The sequence below is a fragment of the Polypterus senegalus genome, chromosome 15 (assembly GCF_016835505.1).
Source record: "Polypterus senegalus isolate Bchr_013 chromosome 15, ASM1683550v1, whole genome shotgun sequence".
NCBI lineage: Eukaryota > Metazoa > Chordata > Cladistia > Polypteriformes > Polypteridae > Polypterus > Polypterus senegalus.
Genome location: NC_053168.1, coordinates 117,314,682 through 117,335,110, shown reverse-complemented (window position 1 = coordinate 117,335,110; position 20,429 = coordinate 117,314,682). Strand labels below are relative to the sequence as shown.

The window sequence follows — 20,429 nt, the reverse complement described above, 5'->3', positions numbered from 1 at the left end:
GGTTTTAAATCACCTGTAGCTGGCAAACTGTTTGAACCATTGACCTGAAAGTTGGTACACATATGCCACATGACGTCTACTATCCACTTTTGGGGTAATGATTGACCTTCAAGGTTATTCCTCATTTTATTTTTATTTTATTTTATTCTAGAATCAACTCTTGGCAGTGGCCAGCGGGGAGGCCGTGTGGCGCATGCATACGGGTGCCGTTCTCATCCCTACCACCTTCGCCATCACTTCCCGTATCTCTTCATATCTTAAATCACTCTTGAGGCAGATTGAAGACTTAAGTGCCAGCTTAAGTGAAAAATTAAAGAAAACTTACTAAGTAATTGTAACACAAACACTAACTTAATCAGTTTCAACGCAAAAAGATGCCACAGAAAGAAGAGAAGAAGCAGCGGGTTGCTAGGGTGGAGAACAGAAGAGCTGCTCAGGAAACAGCAAGAGAATCAACTTCTGAGCAAACGAATGGTAAACGTACAGAGGATGAAAACTAGGAACACTCAAGTCAAGTGTGTGTAGTGCGCCGTTACTGGTCTATAGATAAATAATACAAAGTTGACAGACCGACTCACTTACTCACCAACAATCACTATTTCCAATTTACCTAAAGGGCTGACATCTAGTAGAACGTTACATTTAGGGCACAACGTACTGGATATCCGTTAAGAAAGGACCTTTCAATATATCAGTATTTAGGGGTGAAAACCCACCGTACAACAGGAAAACTAAATACACTAAAATCTCTGATACTGGTTTGATTGAAATTTGGTGACGTTATGAAAAAAAGAAATAGCTGACACGTGCTTTTATGTATCAATATTTCTTCTTCTTCTTCTTCTTCTTTCTGCTGCTCCCGTTAGGAGTCACCACAGCAGATCATCTTCTTCCATATCTTCCTGTCCTCGTCATCTTATTCTGTCATCCCCATCACCTGCATGTCATCTCTCACCACATCCATAAACCTTCTCTTAGGCCTTCCTCTTTTTCTCTTCCCTGGCAGCTCCATCCCTAACATCCTTCTCCCAGTATACCCAGTATCTCTCCTCTGCACATGTCTCACCTCTCTGACTTTGTCTCCCAACCGTCCAACTTGAGCTGACCCTCTGTTGGGATATTTTTTTAGTCATTGTGGTGTTTGTGTGTGTGTGTTTGTTTAATCAAAGAGCTTCAGTAAAAAAACATCCTACGGAAAAATAAATCAATCTGTCTATCATATAGCGACTTTCATCTCTCTCATCTCTCTCTATCTATCTGTCTATCTGTCTCTCTCTATCTCTTTATCTATCTATCTCTCTATCTCTCTCTCTATCTCTCTCTCTATCTCTATCTATCTATCTCTCTCTCTATCTCTTTATCTCTCTCTCTATCTATCTATCTCTATATATCTCTCTCTCTATATATCTATCTATCTCTCTCTCTCTCTCTATCTCTCTCTCTATCTATCTATCTATCTCTCTCTATCTCTTTATCTCTCTCTCTATCTATCTATCTCTCTATATCTCTCTCTCTCTTTCTATCTCTATCTCTCTATCTCTCTCTCTATCTATCTATCTCTATCTCTCTCTCTCTATCTATCTCTCTCTCTCTCTCTCTCTCTATCTCTTTATCTCTATCTCTCTCTCTCTCTTTATCTCTCTCTCTATCTATCTATCTCTATCTCTCTCTCTCTCTTTCTATCTCTATCTCTCTATCTATCTCTCTTTATCTCTCTCTATCTATCTATCTCTCTGTCTCTCTCTATCTCTCTCTATCTTTTTATCTCTATCTCTATCTATCTATCTCTATATCTCTCTCTCTTTCTTTCTATCTCTATCTCTATCTATCTCTCTATATCTCTCTCTCTTTATCTCTATCTCTCTCTCTCTGTCTCTCTCTCTCTCTCTCTATATATATATATATATCTATCTATCTATCTATCTTTCTCTCTATCTCTCTCTCTATCTAATGTATATGCTCCGTGCCGCACTAACAGTGTGCTTTATTCAACCGTAGAACGCAGCAGAAGAGACTGACGTGCCACACAAATGGCTCCTCTAACCAATACGATGGATTGAAGAGTAAAGACAGGCTGGTGTCCAGGAAAGGAAACAAAGAGACCTAATCCTGCTGTGAAATGGAAGGTAAATTTCCACAAATCCCAAGAAAGATTCAGCGCTCGGTGGACAGCAGGTGCTGTTTTGTGCTGCTGCCTTCTGGCTCTCGTAGGCTCTCATAATCTCATGTTAGTTTGCTCTTCTGCTCTCCGCCATTCTTCACATTGCAGCACTTACAGTAAATGTTGAGGTGCCGCAGCACTGGCTTTGGATTGTGCTCTTTGAATTTCTGACCGGGTAGCCACAGATGTTGTATTGTATTGTGCCGCGTCTGCTCTGCGCTCCTCGCTCTTCACGTTGGCACATCAGTGTAACACATGGGGGTCTCGGGACTTCACTTTATCCACTTCCGGCACTGCTTCCCAAACACTTTGACATCTCAGGACCTTAGAACAGGACTACTGAACATGCAACTGATGAATAACACAAAACGAAATGCGGTACTTTTGTGAACGCCAAACAAATGAAAACTGTGAATATCTAATATTTAATGATAGTAATGATACGCCCAAATTTCATGTTCTTCTTACCAGTTTTATTTGAAAAGAATACACTTTCCAGTAAAATTGTGTTTTGTGGTGACCATCAAAAAATGTCAAGTTACTAGGAAAAGCAGGAAAGTTTTACTAATGGACACTTCTCGTATATTGTATGTCCAAGTGACCTAATATTATTGTCATTACTTATTACTCGACTGATTCAGTTCAACTGATAGTGAAGGCGACTTACAACATCTGAGATACAATTGGTTGCATTTCTTTTATCTTTCCAGTTGGTGCACAAGCAGGTGAAGTGATTTGCCCAAAAAAAAAGTGACGTCGTTAGTCCCGCAGTACTTCTGACAGTCCTGTTTAACCAAAGCCACTATGCCCGACACCCACGGTCTTACAAGGCTGAAGCGGGTAACACAGCCTACAGGTGCCACCATGCGTTCACCCAGCTTATCACTTGATCACGACCACCAGGTATCAGGAATGACCTGCTTAGCCCCCCATTGGGTCCCTGAGCGCTCTCTCTGCCATTGGACAGGATTCAGACTTAAAGCCACACAAAGGCACAACATCTTGGTCACCCTTCTACCTGAGACCCCTCAGTAGGAGATGAAACATTATGAAGAGCTCCGTCATCAGTGCGCTTCACTCCATAATCGGTGCAGGTCTGATCTGAGACCTCATGTGCACCGTCGGACTCGACTGCCTCCATGACACGTTGCTCTCTGCCTTTGGGTTCAGCTCACATTGCCACGTTCACTCTGGTCAGTGGCAGGTGTGGAGTGGACTGTTTTCTCAAATGTCCCCCACAAGTACAGAATGTGGCGTCAGGATGAAGAGTGTGACAAGCGCTCAGGGTGAAGAGAGAGCAAGCAGAGTGGACTAAGATGCAGGGCACCAACAGGTAGGCACTGAGCAGCCACACTGCCAAGTTCAAAGGGACAGATCAGCGCAGAATGGATCAGATAGACTGTAGGTTTTGTTTTTCTTTACTGTTTATTGTTTGTTCTGTAACTTTCAGTCCCCCACACTTCTTTTGATCATTTTTTTTAATAACTTTATTGTTATCTTGGTCTATTTTGGTGTTTTTTTGGTTTCTGGGAGTGCTGAAGAGCCCCCAAACTGTTCATACAAGCATAAACCCACCAGGATCAACTGCACTTAATAATAACAGAAATAAAGAAATCAAAACTCCACCCGCAGCTCGCATCGCCCTCTAGCGGTGCTCATGAAGAAGACACGTGATCTGCTCAAAAGGCGGCACCTGATTGACTCGGTGAGCGTTACGCCCCCTGCAGCTCCCTTATCCAGGATTGGTTACATCCTCACGTGATCAATTCTTCAGACGGTGACCTCTGTCAGATCAGATCAGAGGCTCGTGCGACAACATCAGCAACTCTCCGACAACACTAATTCATTCATGTAAAGTGTAGACGCCGTAACAATCACCACAAAGGTATCCCACTACTTGAATGTATTTCTCACGGAATGAAGATGTAAGGTTGTCCCCTTGTTTGAAAATCGCCCTGCCGTTTTGACCAAAGCGCTGACCCGTAAACGCTGTAATTACGGGGTGGCTTCTAAAAGCTTTGAACCTGCTATTTCAACTTCTTCAATTATTCAAGACAGCCTCTCGGCGCTTTATGGCGAGCTTGAGCGCTGGCGAGTGATGGTGTCGTGTTTCCAACATAATTCATACAATTGCCATCGGCTGATGACTGACATTAGTCTAATATTGCATGTGCCTTAAATAGTTAATAGCCTTCGGTATCTGCGCTCCGCTCCGCTCAGTCCCATCAGAGCAGCGACAATGGCGCTGAGGGACGTCCACTGCAGCCGGTGTTCTGACATTTCAGCATACTTTGTCAGAATAGCAGACCGCTAGTGCAAACTGATAGAAACAACTTCAGAAAACTATAATAAAACTTCACTTTCAAACAGTACAGCTACGTTTTTTATGAATGAACTGCTCTCAAACTGGACAAATGGACACTAAAAATGGCACTAATAATGTGCAATTAACTTTAGTCGGTGGTATCCTGAAATGATAGACGAGCAAAAAAGTTTAGCGCATGCGGAAATAGCGGGTTAACGTTTTGCGCATGCGTATTATCCCACAATTGAGAAGGGTGATGTTAAAAATCGTGTCCCTCAGGGATCAGTGCTGGGGCCACTGTTACTTTTTAATATACATAACTGATCTGAGCAAAAGTATAAGACAAACTTTTATCATGTGGAGAATGAAAAAGGAAGGATAGGAGCTGAGGGTTTGGTACGTCAGACAGATAGCACGCATACAGTAAAGAAAGCCCGCTCAGAAGAACATCCATTGAATTCTGCGTTCGTGTCTCCGATCACCACATCACGAACCCAACATTTACACGATATTTAAGTTAACCCTGTGCGATACCCATTCCTATGTCCAGTTTTTTGGAGGCTCGTCACACCTGCCGTAAAGTTTTCTACACTGAACATACACCTGGGGACCCCTTAATGCAAGGGAGCAGCACTACCGCCACGCCACCGTGCCCCCCGCCACCCATATTTAATGAAAAGAGTGAAAAAGATATCAAGTATTTATTTTAGTAATCTGAATGTTCATAGAGTAGGAATATCATGAAGTCAATGTGCGGCGATCGCTGCCGGTGTTCTGGCGATTTGTGCTGCCTTGTCGAAATATGCTACAGATGCAAATATTTGCAAGCCTAAAACTCAAAACGTCGAAATGAACAAAACATTTTTTGGTATTACTCACCATTAGCCAACGTATTTTTCCAAAGGTTGCACAAACCAATCATGTTTGTCTTACAATCACAACACTGGACAAAAAATCTGGGATTAAAATGGGAAAGACATTGGATTGAAGTACTGGATATGCCTGCTTCCAATGGCTTAAACGACAAATAATAATATTAGTAGGGTCTGTTTTAATTAATTTATTTATTTAAGTAGCTTATTTATTGAATTGTTTAGAATAAAGGTATACTGCGCGTGCGTAGAACAGCTTTGGCACACATTTCCATAGGTTGAGTGGTTCGACAGAACGCCGGCGCCTCAGTGCAAGAGGAAGTCAGTTTAAGAAGCGCGTAGAGATTAACGGCTGGGTCGGAGAACACATCATATAAAGCATTTAATGTGCTACATTAATTTATGACGGGGTTTGAGAAAATCTAGTAAATTAAACATTCATTTTAAGATGAAGTTTAGTTTGCAACATTCTACTGACAAAATAAACTGCTAGAATAAAGTGCAAATGTCGACTTTAATCTCGACATTTAGATTTTTTTTCTTCACTGTGTCCGTATTTGTTTTTTCACCGCGGCCCTAATATGCATCCGTAGGATTACTGCTGCTGAAATTCAATGTATTACATGTAGGAAGCTGAAATATGAATTTCAATTTGAATACAGAATAGGAAGCCTGAAACCTAAAAGTACGCCTTATGAGAAGGACCTGGGAGTCAGAGTGGACGGTCACCATCCACATCCAAAGAGGGAGGAGAAACGTTAGGGAGGACGACGGGGTGTTTGTTACGTTAGACAGCATAATGTGCGGAGCTCAAGTCACGCTGTGTAACACGCTGATGAGGCCTCACCGCCAGGACTGGGCGCAGCTTTGGTTTCCATCTTACAAAGCAGGCGTAGCGGCACACGACTGAGAGGTCTGAGCTGCGAGGAGACGGCGAGAGAGTCGAACCCTTTCAGTTTAAACAAACAGGGGATGTGATCAAAGTGTTGAGTTAGGAGAGAAATGAGCACCGCAGATGATCCGAGTTGCTGCGTTAACAAGAACATGGGGACCAGACAGGGACTCGCTGAGGACGGACTCTGAACGTTAAATGGATTTTCTTCAACTACAACATTTATTTCTACAGCACATCTTCATACACACGATACACTCTAAAAAACGGACTATAAATTTACAGTAAATTACTGGCTACTAATTGCATTACCGTTGTATTATTTGACTGTCTCATATTACTGTATACTACAACAAACATATGATGCTATACAGTGACGTCACTGCCGTTGAATTACTGGAATTAACCCTTTCCAATGTGAACATGCTAACAGTAGCCAGTGACTTACTGTACATTTACTAAAACAATTTTACTTAAAGATATTGTGGGGGAAAAAAAAAAACTTGTCAAACATTTTTATCCATTAATTTCAATATTTACTAGAATTATTTCTTGATGTCTTTTGTAATGTAAGGTGTGCTACAAATTCACAAATTTTTAGAAAAAAGAAAAAACCCCATCAGTCAGCTCTGATAACCACAAATAAACCCTTCAGCGCCCACAGGAAACGGAGTCTGCTGGCCATCTTGAAGGTTTTGTTTCTCGCAGTGCGGGAGTGTGGAGCCAACAGGAACAACTCACAGTGTGTCTGCTAAAGAGCCTTTCCTGCTGCCAATGTGCTCACGTTTTGCAAATGTAGTTTTCTGTGTCATTGTGATTTTACACCAATACAAGTATTCAGAAATACAGTCTGACATATTGACATAATGAATTGATATTGACGGCTTAAACTCTGCTTCCATGTACATTTACGTGCCTTTACCTATTTATATTGACCCCTCGGCTCTTGACCCTAATTTTAGACCCATCTCTAACCTGCCTTTCTTAAGTAAAGTTCTGGAGAAGGCAGTCATTATGCAGTTAAATGACCACCTAAATAAACCTGCTATTCTTGATAAATTTCAGTCGGGTTTTAGAACAAATCACAGCACAGAAACTGCACTCGTTAAAGTAGTAAATGACTTGCGAGTGAATGCAGACAGAGGCCATTTATCTGTTCTCATCCTCTTAGATCTGAGTGCTGCATTTGACACCATTGATCACAACATTCTTAGAAATCGCCTTAGTCAATGGGTGGGCCTCTCTGGCACGGTCTTAAATTGGTTTGAATCCTACCTGACAGGGAGAAAATATTTTGTTAGTTGTGGGAATTACAACTCGAAGACACATGATATCCGATATGATGTTCCACAAGGCTCTATCCTGGGTCCGCTGTTATTCTCAATCTACATGCTTCCATTAGGTCAGATTATCTCAGGGCACAACGTGAGCTACCACAGCTATGCTGATGACACACAGCTGTACCTATCAATAGCTCCTGATGACCCTGATTCTATTGATTCACTAACACAATGTCTGACTAGTATCTCAGAATGGATGAATAGTAACTTTCTCAAGTTAAATAAAGAGAAAACTGAAATCTTAGTGATCAGCAATAATGGATACAATGAGGTTATTAGAAATAAACTGGATACATTAGGATTAAAAGTCAAGACGGAGGTAAAAAGCTTAGGGGTGATTGTTGACTGTAATCTGAATTTTAAATCACATATTAATCAGATCACTAGGACAGCATTTTTTCACTTAAGAAACATAAGTAAAGTTAGACCTCATATATCACTGAAAGATGCTGAGAAATTAGTTCACGCGTTTGTTTTCAGTCGACTAGATTACTGTAATGCACTCCTCTCTGGACTACCCAAAAAAGACATAAATCACTTGCAACGAGTGCAGAATGGAGCTGCTAGAATCCTAACTAGAAAAGAAAATCCGAACACATCTCTCCAGTTTTGATGTCACTACACTGGTTACCTGTGTCATTCAGAATTGACTTTAAAATTCTGCTTATGGTTTATAAAGCCTTAAATAATCTCGCTCCATCTTATATATCAGAATGTCTGACACCTTATATTCCAAATCGTAACCTCAGATCCTCAAATGAGTGTCTCCTTAGAATTCCAAGAACAAAACTTAAAAGAAGTGGTGAGGCGGCCTTCTGCTGTTATGCACCTAAAATCTGGAATAGCCTGCCAATAGGAATTCGCCAGGCTGATACAGTAGAGCACTTTAAAACACTGCTGAAAACACATTACTTTAACATGGCCTTTTTATAACTTCATTTAAATCTTAATTTAACTTAATCCTGATACTCTGTATGTTCAATTCATCATAATAACTATTCATGGTGGCTCTAAAATCCGTACTGAGCCCTACTCTCTCTTCTGTTTCTTTTTCCAGCCTGCGCCACCACCACCTACTCAAAGCACCATGATGCTCCAACAATGATGGATGGATTAAAAACCAGAAGTCTACGTGACCATCATCTTCATCAAGTCCTTCCGTGAGAACCCTAAATCCAAAGAGGACTGTTTGTGGAACAATAATAAACAGTTTGATCAATCTGGTGTACGTGACAAAAGCCATGCAGACCCCGTCTTGTCCACAGTGCACATGACAAGTGCAACTTCTTGTTTCTCCTAACGAACAAATAACCACAAGTGACCAACTGATGAACGTAAAGGATGTGGTAAATGCTGATCCAAGCAAAATGTTGTAAGATGTAATGTTTTGAAATTCTTGAGCAACTAAAGTCATAAGACAAAGGCCCTATAAAAGATGTGGGACACCGACCCCTCGGGCAGATGAAGGGCAGGTGTCCTAGGACTGTGCTTCTCTGTCATTTTACCTTTGCCTGGTGTGTATTAATAAAAGATTTTTTTTTTACTAACTTTAATTATATCTCTCTGTCTTCAGTCACAAGAAACGACACGATAGAAAAAGTGTCAACATGTTTCATTTATGTTAGGTAGAATGCCCAGAGGGGACTGGGTGGTCTTGTGGCCTGGAATCCCTGCAGATTTTATTTTTTTCTCCAGCCGTCTGGAGTTTTTTTGTGTTTTCTGTCCCCCGTGGCCATCAGACCCTACTCTTATTCTATGTTAATTAATGTTGACTTATTTTATTTTCTTACTGTGTCTTTTATTTTTCTGTTCTTCATTATGTAAAGCACTTTGAGCTACTGTTTGTATGAAAATGTGCTATAGAAATAAATGTTGTTGTTGTTGTGATATTCTTTTAACCGTTTACTATTTTTTGACTGTGAACATACAGTTAATGTAAAGTATTTTTAGGGGATTCCTTTTACAGTTTATTGCGATCCTCTCTCTGTTACGTTCGGATGCAGACAACAATTTTAGCTCACAGGCCGTCCACATCGACTGCTAACAGCAGCCCAGGAGTCTCTTCATCATCACTTGGATTGTGATCGGCGGTTTATGAAAACAGTTTCAGCCGTTTAGTGTACTTGTCCTGCCAGCCCTTTACTACTCTACTGGTGCGCGTAGAAACAGTCCAGTGACGTGCGGTGAGCTTCATGGCTGGTGAGGCACGATTTACAAATACATGAACCCCACAGAGCAGCTTCTTCACTGTCCATTTGGCAGCCGGCATGCACACCGACTACTGGTGACGTTTCATATCTCATCAGCAATCTTCACACGCAGGTAAGGCGCATATTAGGCTAAGAAAGAACGTTACTTTTATAGCGGCGGCGAGACAGCGCATGTACTCCTCACCCTCCATGTGCTCGAAATTTGCAGATGCAATTCCTCAATTCACTCCCATTCAATACAAATGAAAGTACAGAGTGGTGTACAAAAAAACGGATTTCATTTTGACCTTCATTGAAATATGCTTTAATCAATTTTAATACAGACTGTTCAACAAAAGGATAAGAATATTTTATTTAAGGTCAAAATTTAGTTTTTAAATACTGGATTGTTTTGTTTTTTCTTAGTCTGATCCCATTTTTTCTATAAAATTGAAAACCGTTTATGGTCTTTACCTTTATTTGTGAATGGAGTCCATGTTCCTATTCTTCTCCACGAAAATCTCCGTCACTTTCTTGTAAAAGTCCTCCTTATTTTCCTTTAGTTTTAAAAATCTTAATTTTCCATTTTGGCAGTCAGTCAGAACAAAAAATTAAAATAAACGGGCCGCTGCAGCGCACTTGACTTGCTGATGTCGCGAACTTATTGGCACCACTGCGTAGAAGAACAGCAGCAACCTGTTGGGCTCACATGCGCCCCCTTCAGGGCGACACGGTACTGTCTGCCTCACCTTGTGCCTTTTCACTGCGGTTTTATGTCCGATCAGGAAGACTAAATACGTCACACAAATTCATTAAAGATATTAGCCAGACGGTGGTAAGTCAGGGTGTATAATAAACATGTCTGCACACATTACATTGGCGACACACAGACACAGCAGCGGGCACGCGCCCAGCGTGTGAGGGAGCGCGCAGATTGAGGGGAGGTGAGACTCGTCGCTGTCGCCTCTCCTGTTTCTTCTCTGTATTTGAAGAGGAAATGCGCAAATTCAGCGATTTTGACTATAAAAATGATCAAAATTATTGGAATCATACAGAAAACACATAACAATAGTGGACACGTCTATTTTATATGATCATTATTAGTTTTCTTTACTTTTCATGATGACAGGTGAGGCTCTGCCTCGACTGCCTCCCCTGACTGCACGTCCCTGTAACATTCTGTCATCACCTTTATTTTTAAAAAAAAATGTGATTAACAGAATTGTGATGGAGTTATTAGAAGATGCATACATGCTCCAACTTTCAAACCAGCTAACCCAGTGGTTCTCAACCTGTGGGACGGACCTGCTAGGAGGGCGCAAAGTAACAAAAAGGGGGGCGCGAAGATGTGAAAAAGGAAAACAAGAATCAAAAATATGAAAAAAACATCAGTTGAAACCAAAACAAATTAAAAAATCAACTACATTCTGATATTAGGACAATAAATATAGAGTTAGATAAATGTCGATAAAAGTTAAGTAGGTATAATAAAATATGCATCTACATTTAAAAAAAATGTTGGGGGGGGTCGCATTTAAAACTGTTATGAAAACTCGGGTCGCAAATACTTAAAGGTTGAGAAACGCTGGGCTAACCAAGTCTCTGGACACACAAGCACTTCGCGCCACGAGTACATTTTCTTACTTGTTAATTACTGCACATTCTCTTATTTCTTACCCTAATTTAGTTCACATTTGCCAAAAACTTCAAGCTTACAGTTTAATTATTTTAAACGCCATACATGTTTTGTTTCACTTAACTATTTCCTGAGCAGGCCTTGTGACTGTGGCCATGCAGAGCTGTTCTGTACTTTAGCAGAGGTCTTCCTCAGTGGCCGCCCGATGCTTTATTACATTCGTTTTCAGACTTTCTACGTAAAGTAGCCGTTAGAAGCTGAGGTGAAGTTTGCTTTCTTTTAGTTCCTGAGTTTGGCCGACCCAAATCGGGTCTTTTGCTAGTGGGCCGGAGCAGCTTGTTTCCTTTGGGTTGATGTTCAGGTCCATTTCAAGAAGCACTTCTGGGGTCAAACAAACCTGAAACACGTCCAAGGGATTCCAGGACAGGCTGGTTTTTAGCAGCACCTTCAACCACTCAAACCCCCAAAGCTAATGTTGCGTTTAAAGTATTTTGGGGCTACATGTCCTCTATAAGCTGATGTGGGGCATCTTCTTCCATGTGCCTATCTGGAAAATTCTGCTGGCCTCTTGTCAGTCCGGCACAGTCTGTTAGTAAGGCCAGGCTATGATCGAGTGTCCCAGCAGTCCCAGTCCACTCACCCTGGTATTTACAGGGTATCGATTTGTCACCGGTGTGGGCGCCCTTAAGTGTGACCCCAGGTGCTCATGTCTATATGCCAATCACTTACAGCCTGTTCTTATTACATTCCTGTCATCAAGTGTATGGCTGAAAGAAATTGCTCTGTCGGGCAGCACGGTGGCACAGTGGGTAGCGCTGCTGCCTCGCAGTTAGGAGACCCGGGTTCGCTTCCCAGGTCCTCCCTGCGTGGAGTTTGCATGTTCTCCCCGTGTCTGCGTGGGTTTCCTCCCACAGTCCAAAGACATGCAGGTTAGGTGCACTGGCGATCCTAAAGTGTGCTTGGTGTGTGTGCCCTGTGGTGGGCTGGCGCCCTGCCCAGGGTTTGGTTCCTGCCTTGTGCCCTGTGCTGGCTGGGATTGGCTCCAGCAGACCCCCATGACCCTGTAGTTACGATATAGTGGGCTGGATACTGACTGACTGATTTTATTGAAATACAAATAAATCAATTTTTACAAACATAAGATCAAAAACAAATCAACGACCCACCCTGTGAAAGAGAGCTCAGCCAGCAGAGTAAAACTTAAAGCTGGCAAAAATAAGTAAACGGACAAATTAATAAGTAGATGAAGATAAATGGAGAAGAAAAAGAAATGGAAAGAGAATCTGCTTTAAGAGCTTATTCTGAAATATTACTGATGAGATCCTGCCAGGGTTTGAAAAAGTTCTGCACAGATCCTCTAAGTGAGAATTTGATTTTTTCCAATTTCAAATAATATAAAATATCAGTTACCCACTGACTTACAAGGGGAGAGTTAGGGTTCTTCCAGTTTATCAAAATAAGTCTGCGTGCCAATAGTGTAGTGAAGGCAATGACAGTTTGTTTGTCCTTCTCCACTTTAAGCCCCCTCAGTGAGCCCACCACACACAGCTGTTAATGGGTTAGGAGGGATTGTGACACCAAGGCTGTCTGAAGGGCATTTAAAAATGTTGGTCCAGAATGATGTTAATTTGGTGCAGGCCCAAAACATGTGACCTGTGAGGCTGGGACTTGACTGCAGTGTTCGCAGGTTGGATTTTGCCCTGGAAACATTTTGGAGAGTTTTAGTCGAGACAGATGAGCTCGATATATAATTTTAAGTTAAATAATTGTATGCTTTGTGCATATGGAGCTCGAGTGAATTCTCTGCATTGCTACCTTCCTCTCCTTTTCTGATATATTGACTAAGAGATCTTTTTTCCCATTGTCCTCTTGAAAGGGAGGGACTGTAAAATAATTTTATTTATTGCAGAGATGGAGTCTGAATCCTCGAAACTGAGCAATATTTTTTCCAGCATAGAGGAAGGTGGGAGGTGAGGAAAATCGGGCAGGTTCTGTTTAACAAAGTTTCTAATTTGAAGATAGAGAAAGAAATGTGTTGCTGGAAAGTTCAATTTAGAATGTAATTGTTCAGACGTTGTCTATATAAAGATCTTTAAGTGATTCAATCCCAAATATTTTCCAGATAATAAAAACTGCATATGTTTGTGAGGGTTGAAAGAGGTGGTTCTCATGCAGAGGTGCCATACATAAAAGATTCTCCATCTTAAAATGCTTCCTACATTGGGTTCATATTCTGAGTGAGCGAAGCACAATTGGGTTGTTAGTATATTGGTGATAATTTGCATTTATTGGGGAAAAAAGCAAGAAATGTAAAGAATTAGTGCAGGATGTTATTTCTTTTGCACACCAAGCCTGTGTGTGTTCTCCTATTTGTGTCCAGTTTTTATAGTTTGTATGTTTGCTGCCCAGTAATAAAACTGAAAGTTAGGTAGAGCCATGCCACCATCTGCCTTAGGTCTTGTAGGGTCGCTCTTTGGATACGTGGATGTTTTGAATTTCAAATAAATGAGGTTATGGTTGAATCTAATTGCTTAAAAAATGATTTCTTGATGTATATTGGGATGTTTTGAATTAAAAAGAGAAGCTTTGGGAGGATATTCATCTCAATAATGTTAATTCTTCCAGCTAGAGTGAGATGAAGGATTGACCATCTATGCAAGTCTTGCTTCGGTTTTTTCATACAGACGGCAAAATTTTGTTGATAAAAAGCTTTATGTTGCTTGATATATTTTTATTTTTTTTTTTTACATATGTAAATATTTTCAATACCCATTAATTAAGGAAGCGATGACCTCGACTCCACGAAATACTAGAAACCCCCCTGAGCAGGAGCCTATGCCAGCATCTCCACACCAGGGTAGCTCCAGTCTGTCTCTGCGCCCAATTACAATCACTTATGAACCCAGCAGGTCTTTGGCGATATGGCAGGAAAACCCACGCAAACCACCCAAAGACTTGTGAATTCAGGATGCTGGACATTAGAGGTGGCCGCGCTAATCACTGCGGCACCATTCATCCTTTAATTGGGAAAGCAAAAAGATAAAAGGAGCAGCCATGCTATATAACTAAAGAAACAAAACCAGAAAGGACTGATTAATAAGCAAAGGGCCGGCGCAGTGCCGACGCTTCAGGTTCAAGAGGCTGTGGTCAGCCCCCCGGTCAGCGTGAAGTTTGCGTGGATCTTCTTCGCGGTCATTCAGCTCTCATCTCCACCGTTAGTTTTTTTCCGACTATAAGACGTGCTTACTCTCTGTCGACATTCGGCACAAATCTGGCACGGGCTCACTGCATGGTTCACAGTTGTCAAGTCTTTTCTAGAAATATCCTGATCTTTTGAAATCAGCCATGCAGACGAGACGTGTCGAGCTGCAATGCAAACCGGAGAAAGAACGGAAAAGTCGGAGTGCGCCCAAAGCCGAGGAGACCGGGACTTACTCGTCAGATTCAATTGACGGTTAGATTGAATAAACAGCACGATCCGCCGCTAAATTAAGATTCTGAACAAGTCGGTGTCCCATCGTTGTTAATAACAGAACTCGTGAGTAGCTGTCAGTTAGCCCCGGTTCGCCGCCCCCGTCATGCCCCAGCGCGGCGGGCTCCAGGACTCACCGCTCAAGTTGGCTCCGTTGCTTTGTGCAGGTTTGACACCGGGTCTGTTACCCTCCTGGGTCAACGTCTGGGTGCTGGTGGAACAGCCCATGCCTTCTGGAATTTAATCCTGATCAGTGGAGCAGTAAACTACAAGGCAAAGCTGGAAAAGAAGGGCAAAGGTTGCGGAGCGGGGAAGCGGAGGCTTCGTGTGCGTGGATGAGGAGCGCTGTGTGGCTCACATAGCCCGGCTCTCTCGTATGAAGGGCGGAGGACGGGTTCCGCTGGATTTTTAGCTGTCGGTGGACATCATTATTCTCCATTAACCTTTGCTTCACGCCTCAGCTGAACTTTCGGAGCGCCTACTTTTCTGTACTGTTGTGATCGGTTGCCATAAGAACAGCAAAGCTGCGCATCCCAACCTGGACGGCGCTTTCCCGTGCGCGGGTGCGGGTGCGAGCGCGAGCACGAGCGCGCGCGGCCGCGGAGTTAACCGTTTACTGCTGGCCCGCACACTCGCTTCGGGGGTTCAAAGATGACTGTGCAATAAAAGTGCGATCGAGCAGGTGCGTAACTGCGTGACACCAAATCGTTTGGCGTGCTAAGGGGACTTACTGTATGTTAACACTTTGATAAAGAAGAGCACGCATGAGTGACGGGGCGTTCAACGTGTTGGTGGTGCCCGTTAAAAAGAAACGGATCCTGTTTCGTTATTTGTTTGGAGATTCGGTTACAAACGACTTGCGCTCACCACATTCGCACATATACTTCAGCATTTTGAATAATTCAACGGTGCCGCATAATGACAAAGGAATGAATAGCTCGTTCACGGCTGACACTGGCACGGAAAGGCATAACGGTACAACCGGGCTAGTGGCGACCCCCCCGCAAAAAGAGAACGGAAATCGTCCGGTGCTGCTCTGGACCACTCGGTGAGATTCGGAGGCTGTGCCCTGGCTATAGAATAACGGGGCAAACGGGTTTTCATTCAACATCATCTGGACAGAATGAAAAAAGGAGCACAACCAGCAGGCCAGTGTCCACTTACTGGCCAAATGATTAGGAATCACAACAGCGGTACTGGTTAGGGTCTCCGGTTTATGTTGTCGTGAGTGTATCACTCTATTTCTGCACATCCATGCTGCAAACCTCCTGTTCCACCACATCCCAAAGGTGTTCTTGAATTCACATCTGGTGGCCAAAGGCCACTGAAGAACACGGAAGCCATCATCACGTTCATGAAACCACGCAGCACGAGAGGGCCTTACCATACTGGAAGCAGTCTTTGGAAAATGGTAGCCATGAAGGGGCGCACATGGTCAGCAACAATACTCAAAATGGCTGAGGAATTCAAGCGATGATTGGTGGGTATTAACAGGCCCAAAGTGTGCCAAGGAAACATTCCAGACACCATAGCACCACCATCAGCACGGCCTATTTATATAAGGCGTGCTGTTGGCATCAAATTATTAATGTACCATCTACGTAGAACTGGAGGTTCATCAGACCACGCTATATATGTCTGGTCTGGTCAAGTCTGTGCCCACTGCAGCCTCAGCTTTCTGTTTCTGGCTGACAGGAGTGGCACCTGATGTAGCTCCCCTGCCTCAAGGTCTGACATTCACCACAGTTGTACTGAGTGCTTACTGGAGTTACCAGAGCCTTTCTGCCAGCTCAGACCAGTCTGCCATTCTCCTTTGACCTCTCTCAGTAACAACTCCTGCTCACTGGATACTTTGCACCATTCGGAGTAAACTTAACAGGCTGTTGTGCGTGAAAATCTCAGGAGAACATCTGTTGCAGAAATACTCAAATGAGTCCGTCCGGCGCCAACAATCATGCCGAGGTCAAAATCAGCAAGATCACATTTTTTTCTCCATTCTGGTGTTTGATGTGAACATTAACTGAAGCTCCTGACCTGTGTATGTATGATTTTACACCTCGTGCTGCTGCCACAGAATTGGCTTGTTAGATAATTCCAGGGATAAGCAACTGTGCAGTGGCTCACACAATTTGATCTGCGCATGTGTGTGTGTATGTATATATATATATATATATATATATATATATATATATATATATATATATATACAGTATATATAATGTCTCTCTGTTATAATAAAAAAAAACTCCTGAGACAAGACGTGATTTTCTCAAGGCGAGACTTTGTGCCAAGAGATTTAACCACACCTGGGGCCGGAAATAAAAGACAAAGAGTGGATGACAAAGTACAACGTCGTAAAGAATTCAAAAACGTTGGCACAATACTCATGCAGAGCAGGTTAGAGATGATGGAAGTACGAAAATTTGAAAGTTTAAAAAAAATGATAGTAAAGATCGCATTAGCGCAAACAAACGGAAATTATTACTCGGTGAAATAACGGAACAGCGAAAAGAGATCGAATATATTGTTCGGATTGGAACTTTAAGTTGGAGACTTAACAGATCGTCTAATTCGTGTTGCCATCAGGGGAGGAAAAAAAAAAAGAAGTAGTGTTTCTTCCCAATGAAGAGGCGTATCCGTGAGAAATAAAAGATTTGTCGTTTGGTGAAAGTGAGATCCACAAACGCGAGCGGCAGAGACGCGAAGTTACTGGTGCATAGCGCCGGCCGTGTTTGGTGGGGGGGTTTGGGGATTGGTGAGCTAAGATAGACAGACAGACAGACAGACAGACAGAGATATGAAAGGCACTATATGATAGATAGATAGATAGATAGATAGATAGATAGATAGATAGATAGATACTAACAGATGGATGTAACATCCTGCATGAAGACACCAGATCATCACCAAGAGCTCTCGTGCCCACTGACCGTTAAGCTGCTCCTGACCTCTCTCGTCTTGTGGCCGATTTACTTTTTCAAATCACTTCAACTGTAAAGCACTGGACCAACCAACCACACTGAAAAACAAATGCCTTTCCGAAATTGAATTTTTTAAGGTTGCACACCATTTATTTAAATTCACAAACATCAACAGTGGATTCAGAATGTACTCGAAGTCGTTCACTTTCTGCACACATTGTAGAGGTGTAGATGTATTTTAAATGGATACATTTGACGTTTTTGCCCATCAATCTACACTCAATATCGCATAATGAAAAAGTGAACTGCACGTTTTCAAAAAGGCTTACAAATGTATTGAAAGGTGAAATCACTTATACAAGCATTCAGACCCTTCATTCAGTACTTTGTAGAAGTGTGTGCTGCTTTGACGTTTCTTGGACTCAACAAACTTTGCACGCCTGGATTTGGGCCGCTTGTTCAGTTCTTTCCGGCAGATCCTCTTAAGCTCTGCTTAGATGTGAAGTGTCCATTAACAAGATTCTCTGGTCTGAAGAGACTAAAATCTCAGTTCTAGCCATCAAGTTTGGAGTAAACCAGGCAGCGCTCATCACCTGTGCAATACCATTACTGATGGCAGCATCATGCTGTGGGGTTGTATTTCAGCAGCAGGGACTGAGCGACCAGACAGTCGGGGCTGAAGGTTCACCTTCCAACAGGACACAAAGCAAAGACAACACAGATGTGGTTGAGGGATGTTTGCAATGTCCTCAAGTTATCCAGGCAGAGCTGAGACTTGAACCCACGAGGGCATCTCTGGAGAGACCTGAATTTACCTGTCCACTGATGATCTCCATCCAACCTGACAGAGTTCGAGAGGATCTGCAGAGAACAATGGCAGAAAGTACTCCAGTCCAGGTGTGACAAATTTGTCACGTCAAACCCAAAAGACTCCAAGCTGGAAATGCTGCCTAATATACTCCAACTCAGTAAAAGGTCGGTATACTGTACTTGTTCCAAATGGATATTTAAGTTTTGTTATTTTTAACACACTTGAAAAAAAATGTCTAACATCCTGTTTCTGCTTTGTACTGCTGGGATATTGAGTGCTGCTTGATGGAACAAATTAAACGATTTTAGCACATTTTACAACCTAACAAGATGTAAAACAAGGTGAGGAGGTCTAAATACTTTCTGGGGCACTGTGGTGTCCCTTCTCCTCCCATGACCCACGTCGCCATGTCCGCTTCTCTCGGGTTGTCCTCAGACTCTCCGCGGACGCGCGCGTAGGTTTGCCGGGCCCAGTGCGAATGCGCGTGCACGAAACAGCCCGTCTGGGGTTTGCTCCTCTGCTTTATATCCAATATTCGCGACTTCACTATCGGCTTTAGACTTTTAGATAAAGCTAGTTAGACAAATGGAATGAATGGTGGAGAATGACACTTTCATGCTGCGTTAGGAGCCCGAGATTAATAAACGCTCATTGCCTCGCGGAGGATTAAGGTGAGGCCATGGCGTGCAATCCGAAAAGCGCCCGACATGCCCAGTTGTGTTTCTCCGCTCATTTCTGCATTGCTGACCGCCCCAGCGAGTTATGCAACCAGCAGATGTTGAACCCAAAGACCAACAAGGTGCGGAAACGCCCAAAGTCTTGTTGTTTTTCCTGCCTTTTGGATCTTTGTCTTTCGACTAAAGCTGTCAATTTCAATCGTGCCAGTGAACCGAGAGCACATTTTTGGCCCGTCGGTTGCTGTGCCCTGTCCCAAACGATTAGCGCGGATCGGTGCCTCCAGGGTGGGGAAGGCGCAGCTGTGCCACCCTGCGGAAGATGGGTAGTCTCTTTTTTTTTTAGGAGTTTGACGGTTGGGGTCGGAGGGGATGACTTGCAGTACTAACGGGTATCATTGTTTTCGTTGACACAAACAGCATTCTAGTCTAGTCAGCCATCGTCATTAAAACCATTTAAATTCTTATTATGGCGCCGCAGAGCATCGAAATGTCGCATGGTTGGAAATTCAAGTAGGAATCACTCGTCTGTGGCCACTGCGATTAACAGGGCCGTCCATTGGGTCGCCGAGTGTGTTTGCCGTCCATCGAGATCACGTGACATTACGAATACACTACGGCGCCCTCGTGACGTCACCTGCGTGATCAAGAGTATCTACTCGGAGATTCCTGCAGGGAGTCCATCACAGCAGCCAGTGAAGCGCACACGGCCAGCATCAGCGACAACCCGGTCACCGCTACGGACATGCGGGAGAAGAATCGGAGCACCCGAAAGCAAAGACTGGGAGGCGCCACACTGCCAGGCCAGGTCTGGGGGTCAGGATCTCTCATTTGTGTAGCCAAACTAGAGAGCATCACAGCAGGCGTTTGTCGGCTGGAACAAACTACCGGGCCGTGCAGCTGAGGCAGAATCCTCGTCATCCTTTAAGAAGGACCAGGAAGAGACACGAGACAGTTCAGCCATTAGCTAAACAAATGAGCCCGATGGCGGCACTGGTGATAGTCTGCTGTGATTTAGTATGACACGGTAATGAAATTACACAACTCCTAGATGACATTTATATATAACTAATCTCCACATTAGAAGCTAAGCTAGTTCATATAGTTAATGAAACATGTTACTGAATTGTGTGTCAGGATCATCTTATACTGGATA

General features: G+C 42.9%; 1 protein-coding gene across 1 annotated transcript in view; it reads right to left on the bottom strand.

The window, feature by feature from the left end:
- Nucleotides 1-15,479, bottom strand: part of LOC120515955 (fibrous sheath CABYR-binding protein-like) — a 39,292-nt gene extending 23,813 nt beyond the window's left edge. Inside the window, exon 1 of the mRNA XM_039737352.1 lies at nt 15,005-15,479. Within this exon, the coding sequence (XP_039593286.1) occupies nt 15,005-15,095 (91 nt within the window). The 5' untranslated portion in view covers nt 15,096-15,479. The remainder of the gene's footprint in view (nt 1-15,004) is intronic.
- Between the last annotated feature and the right edge of the window lie 4,950 nt (nt 15,480-20,429).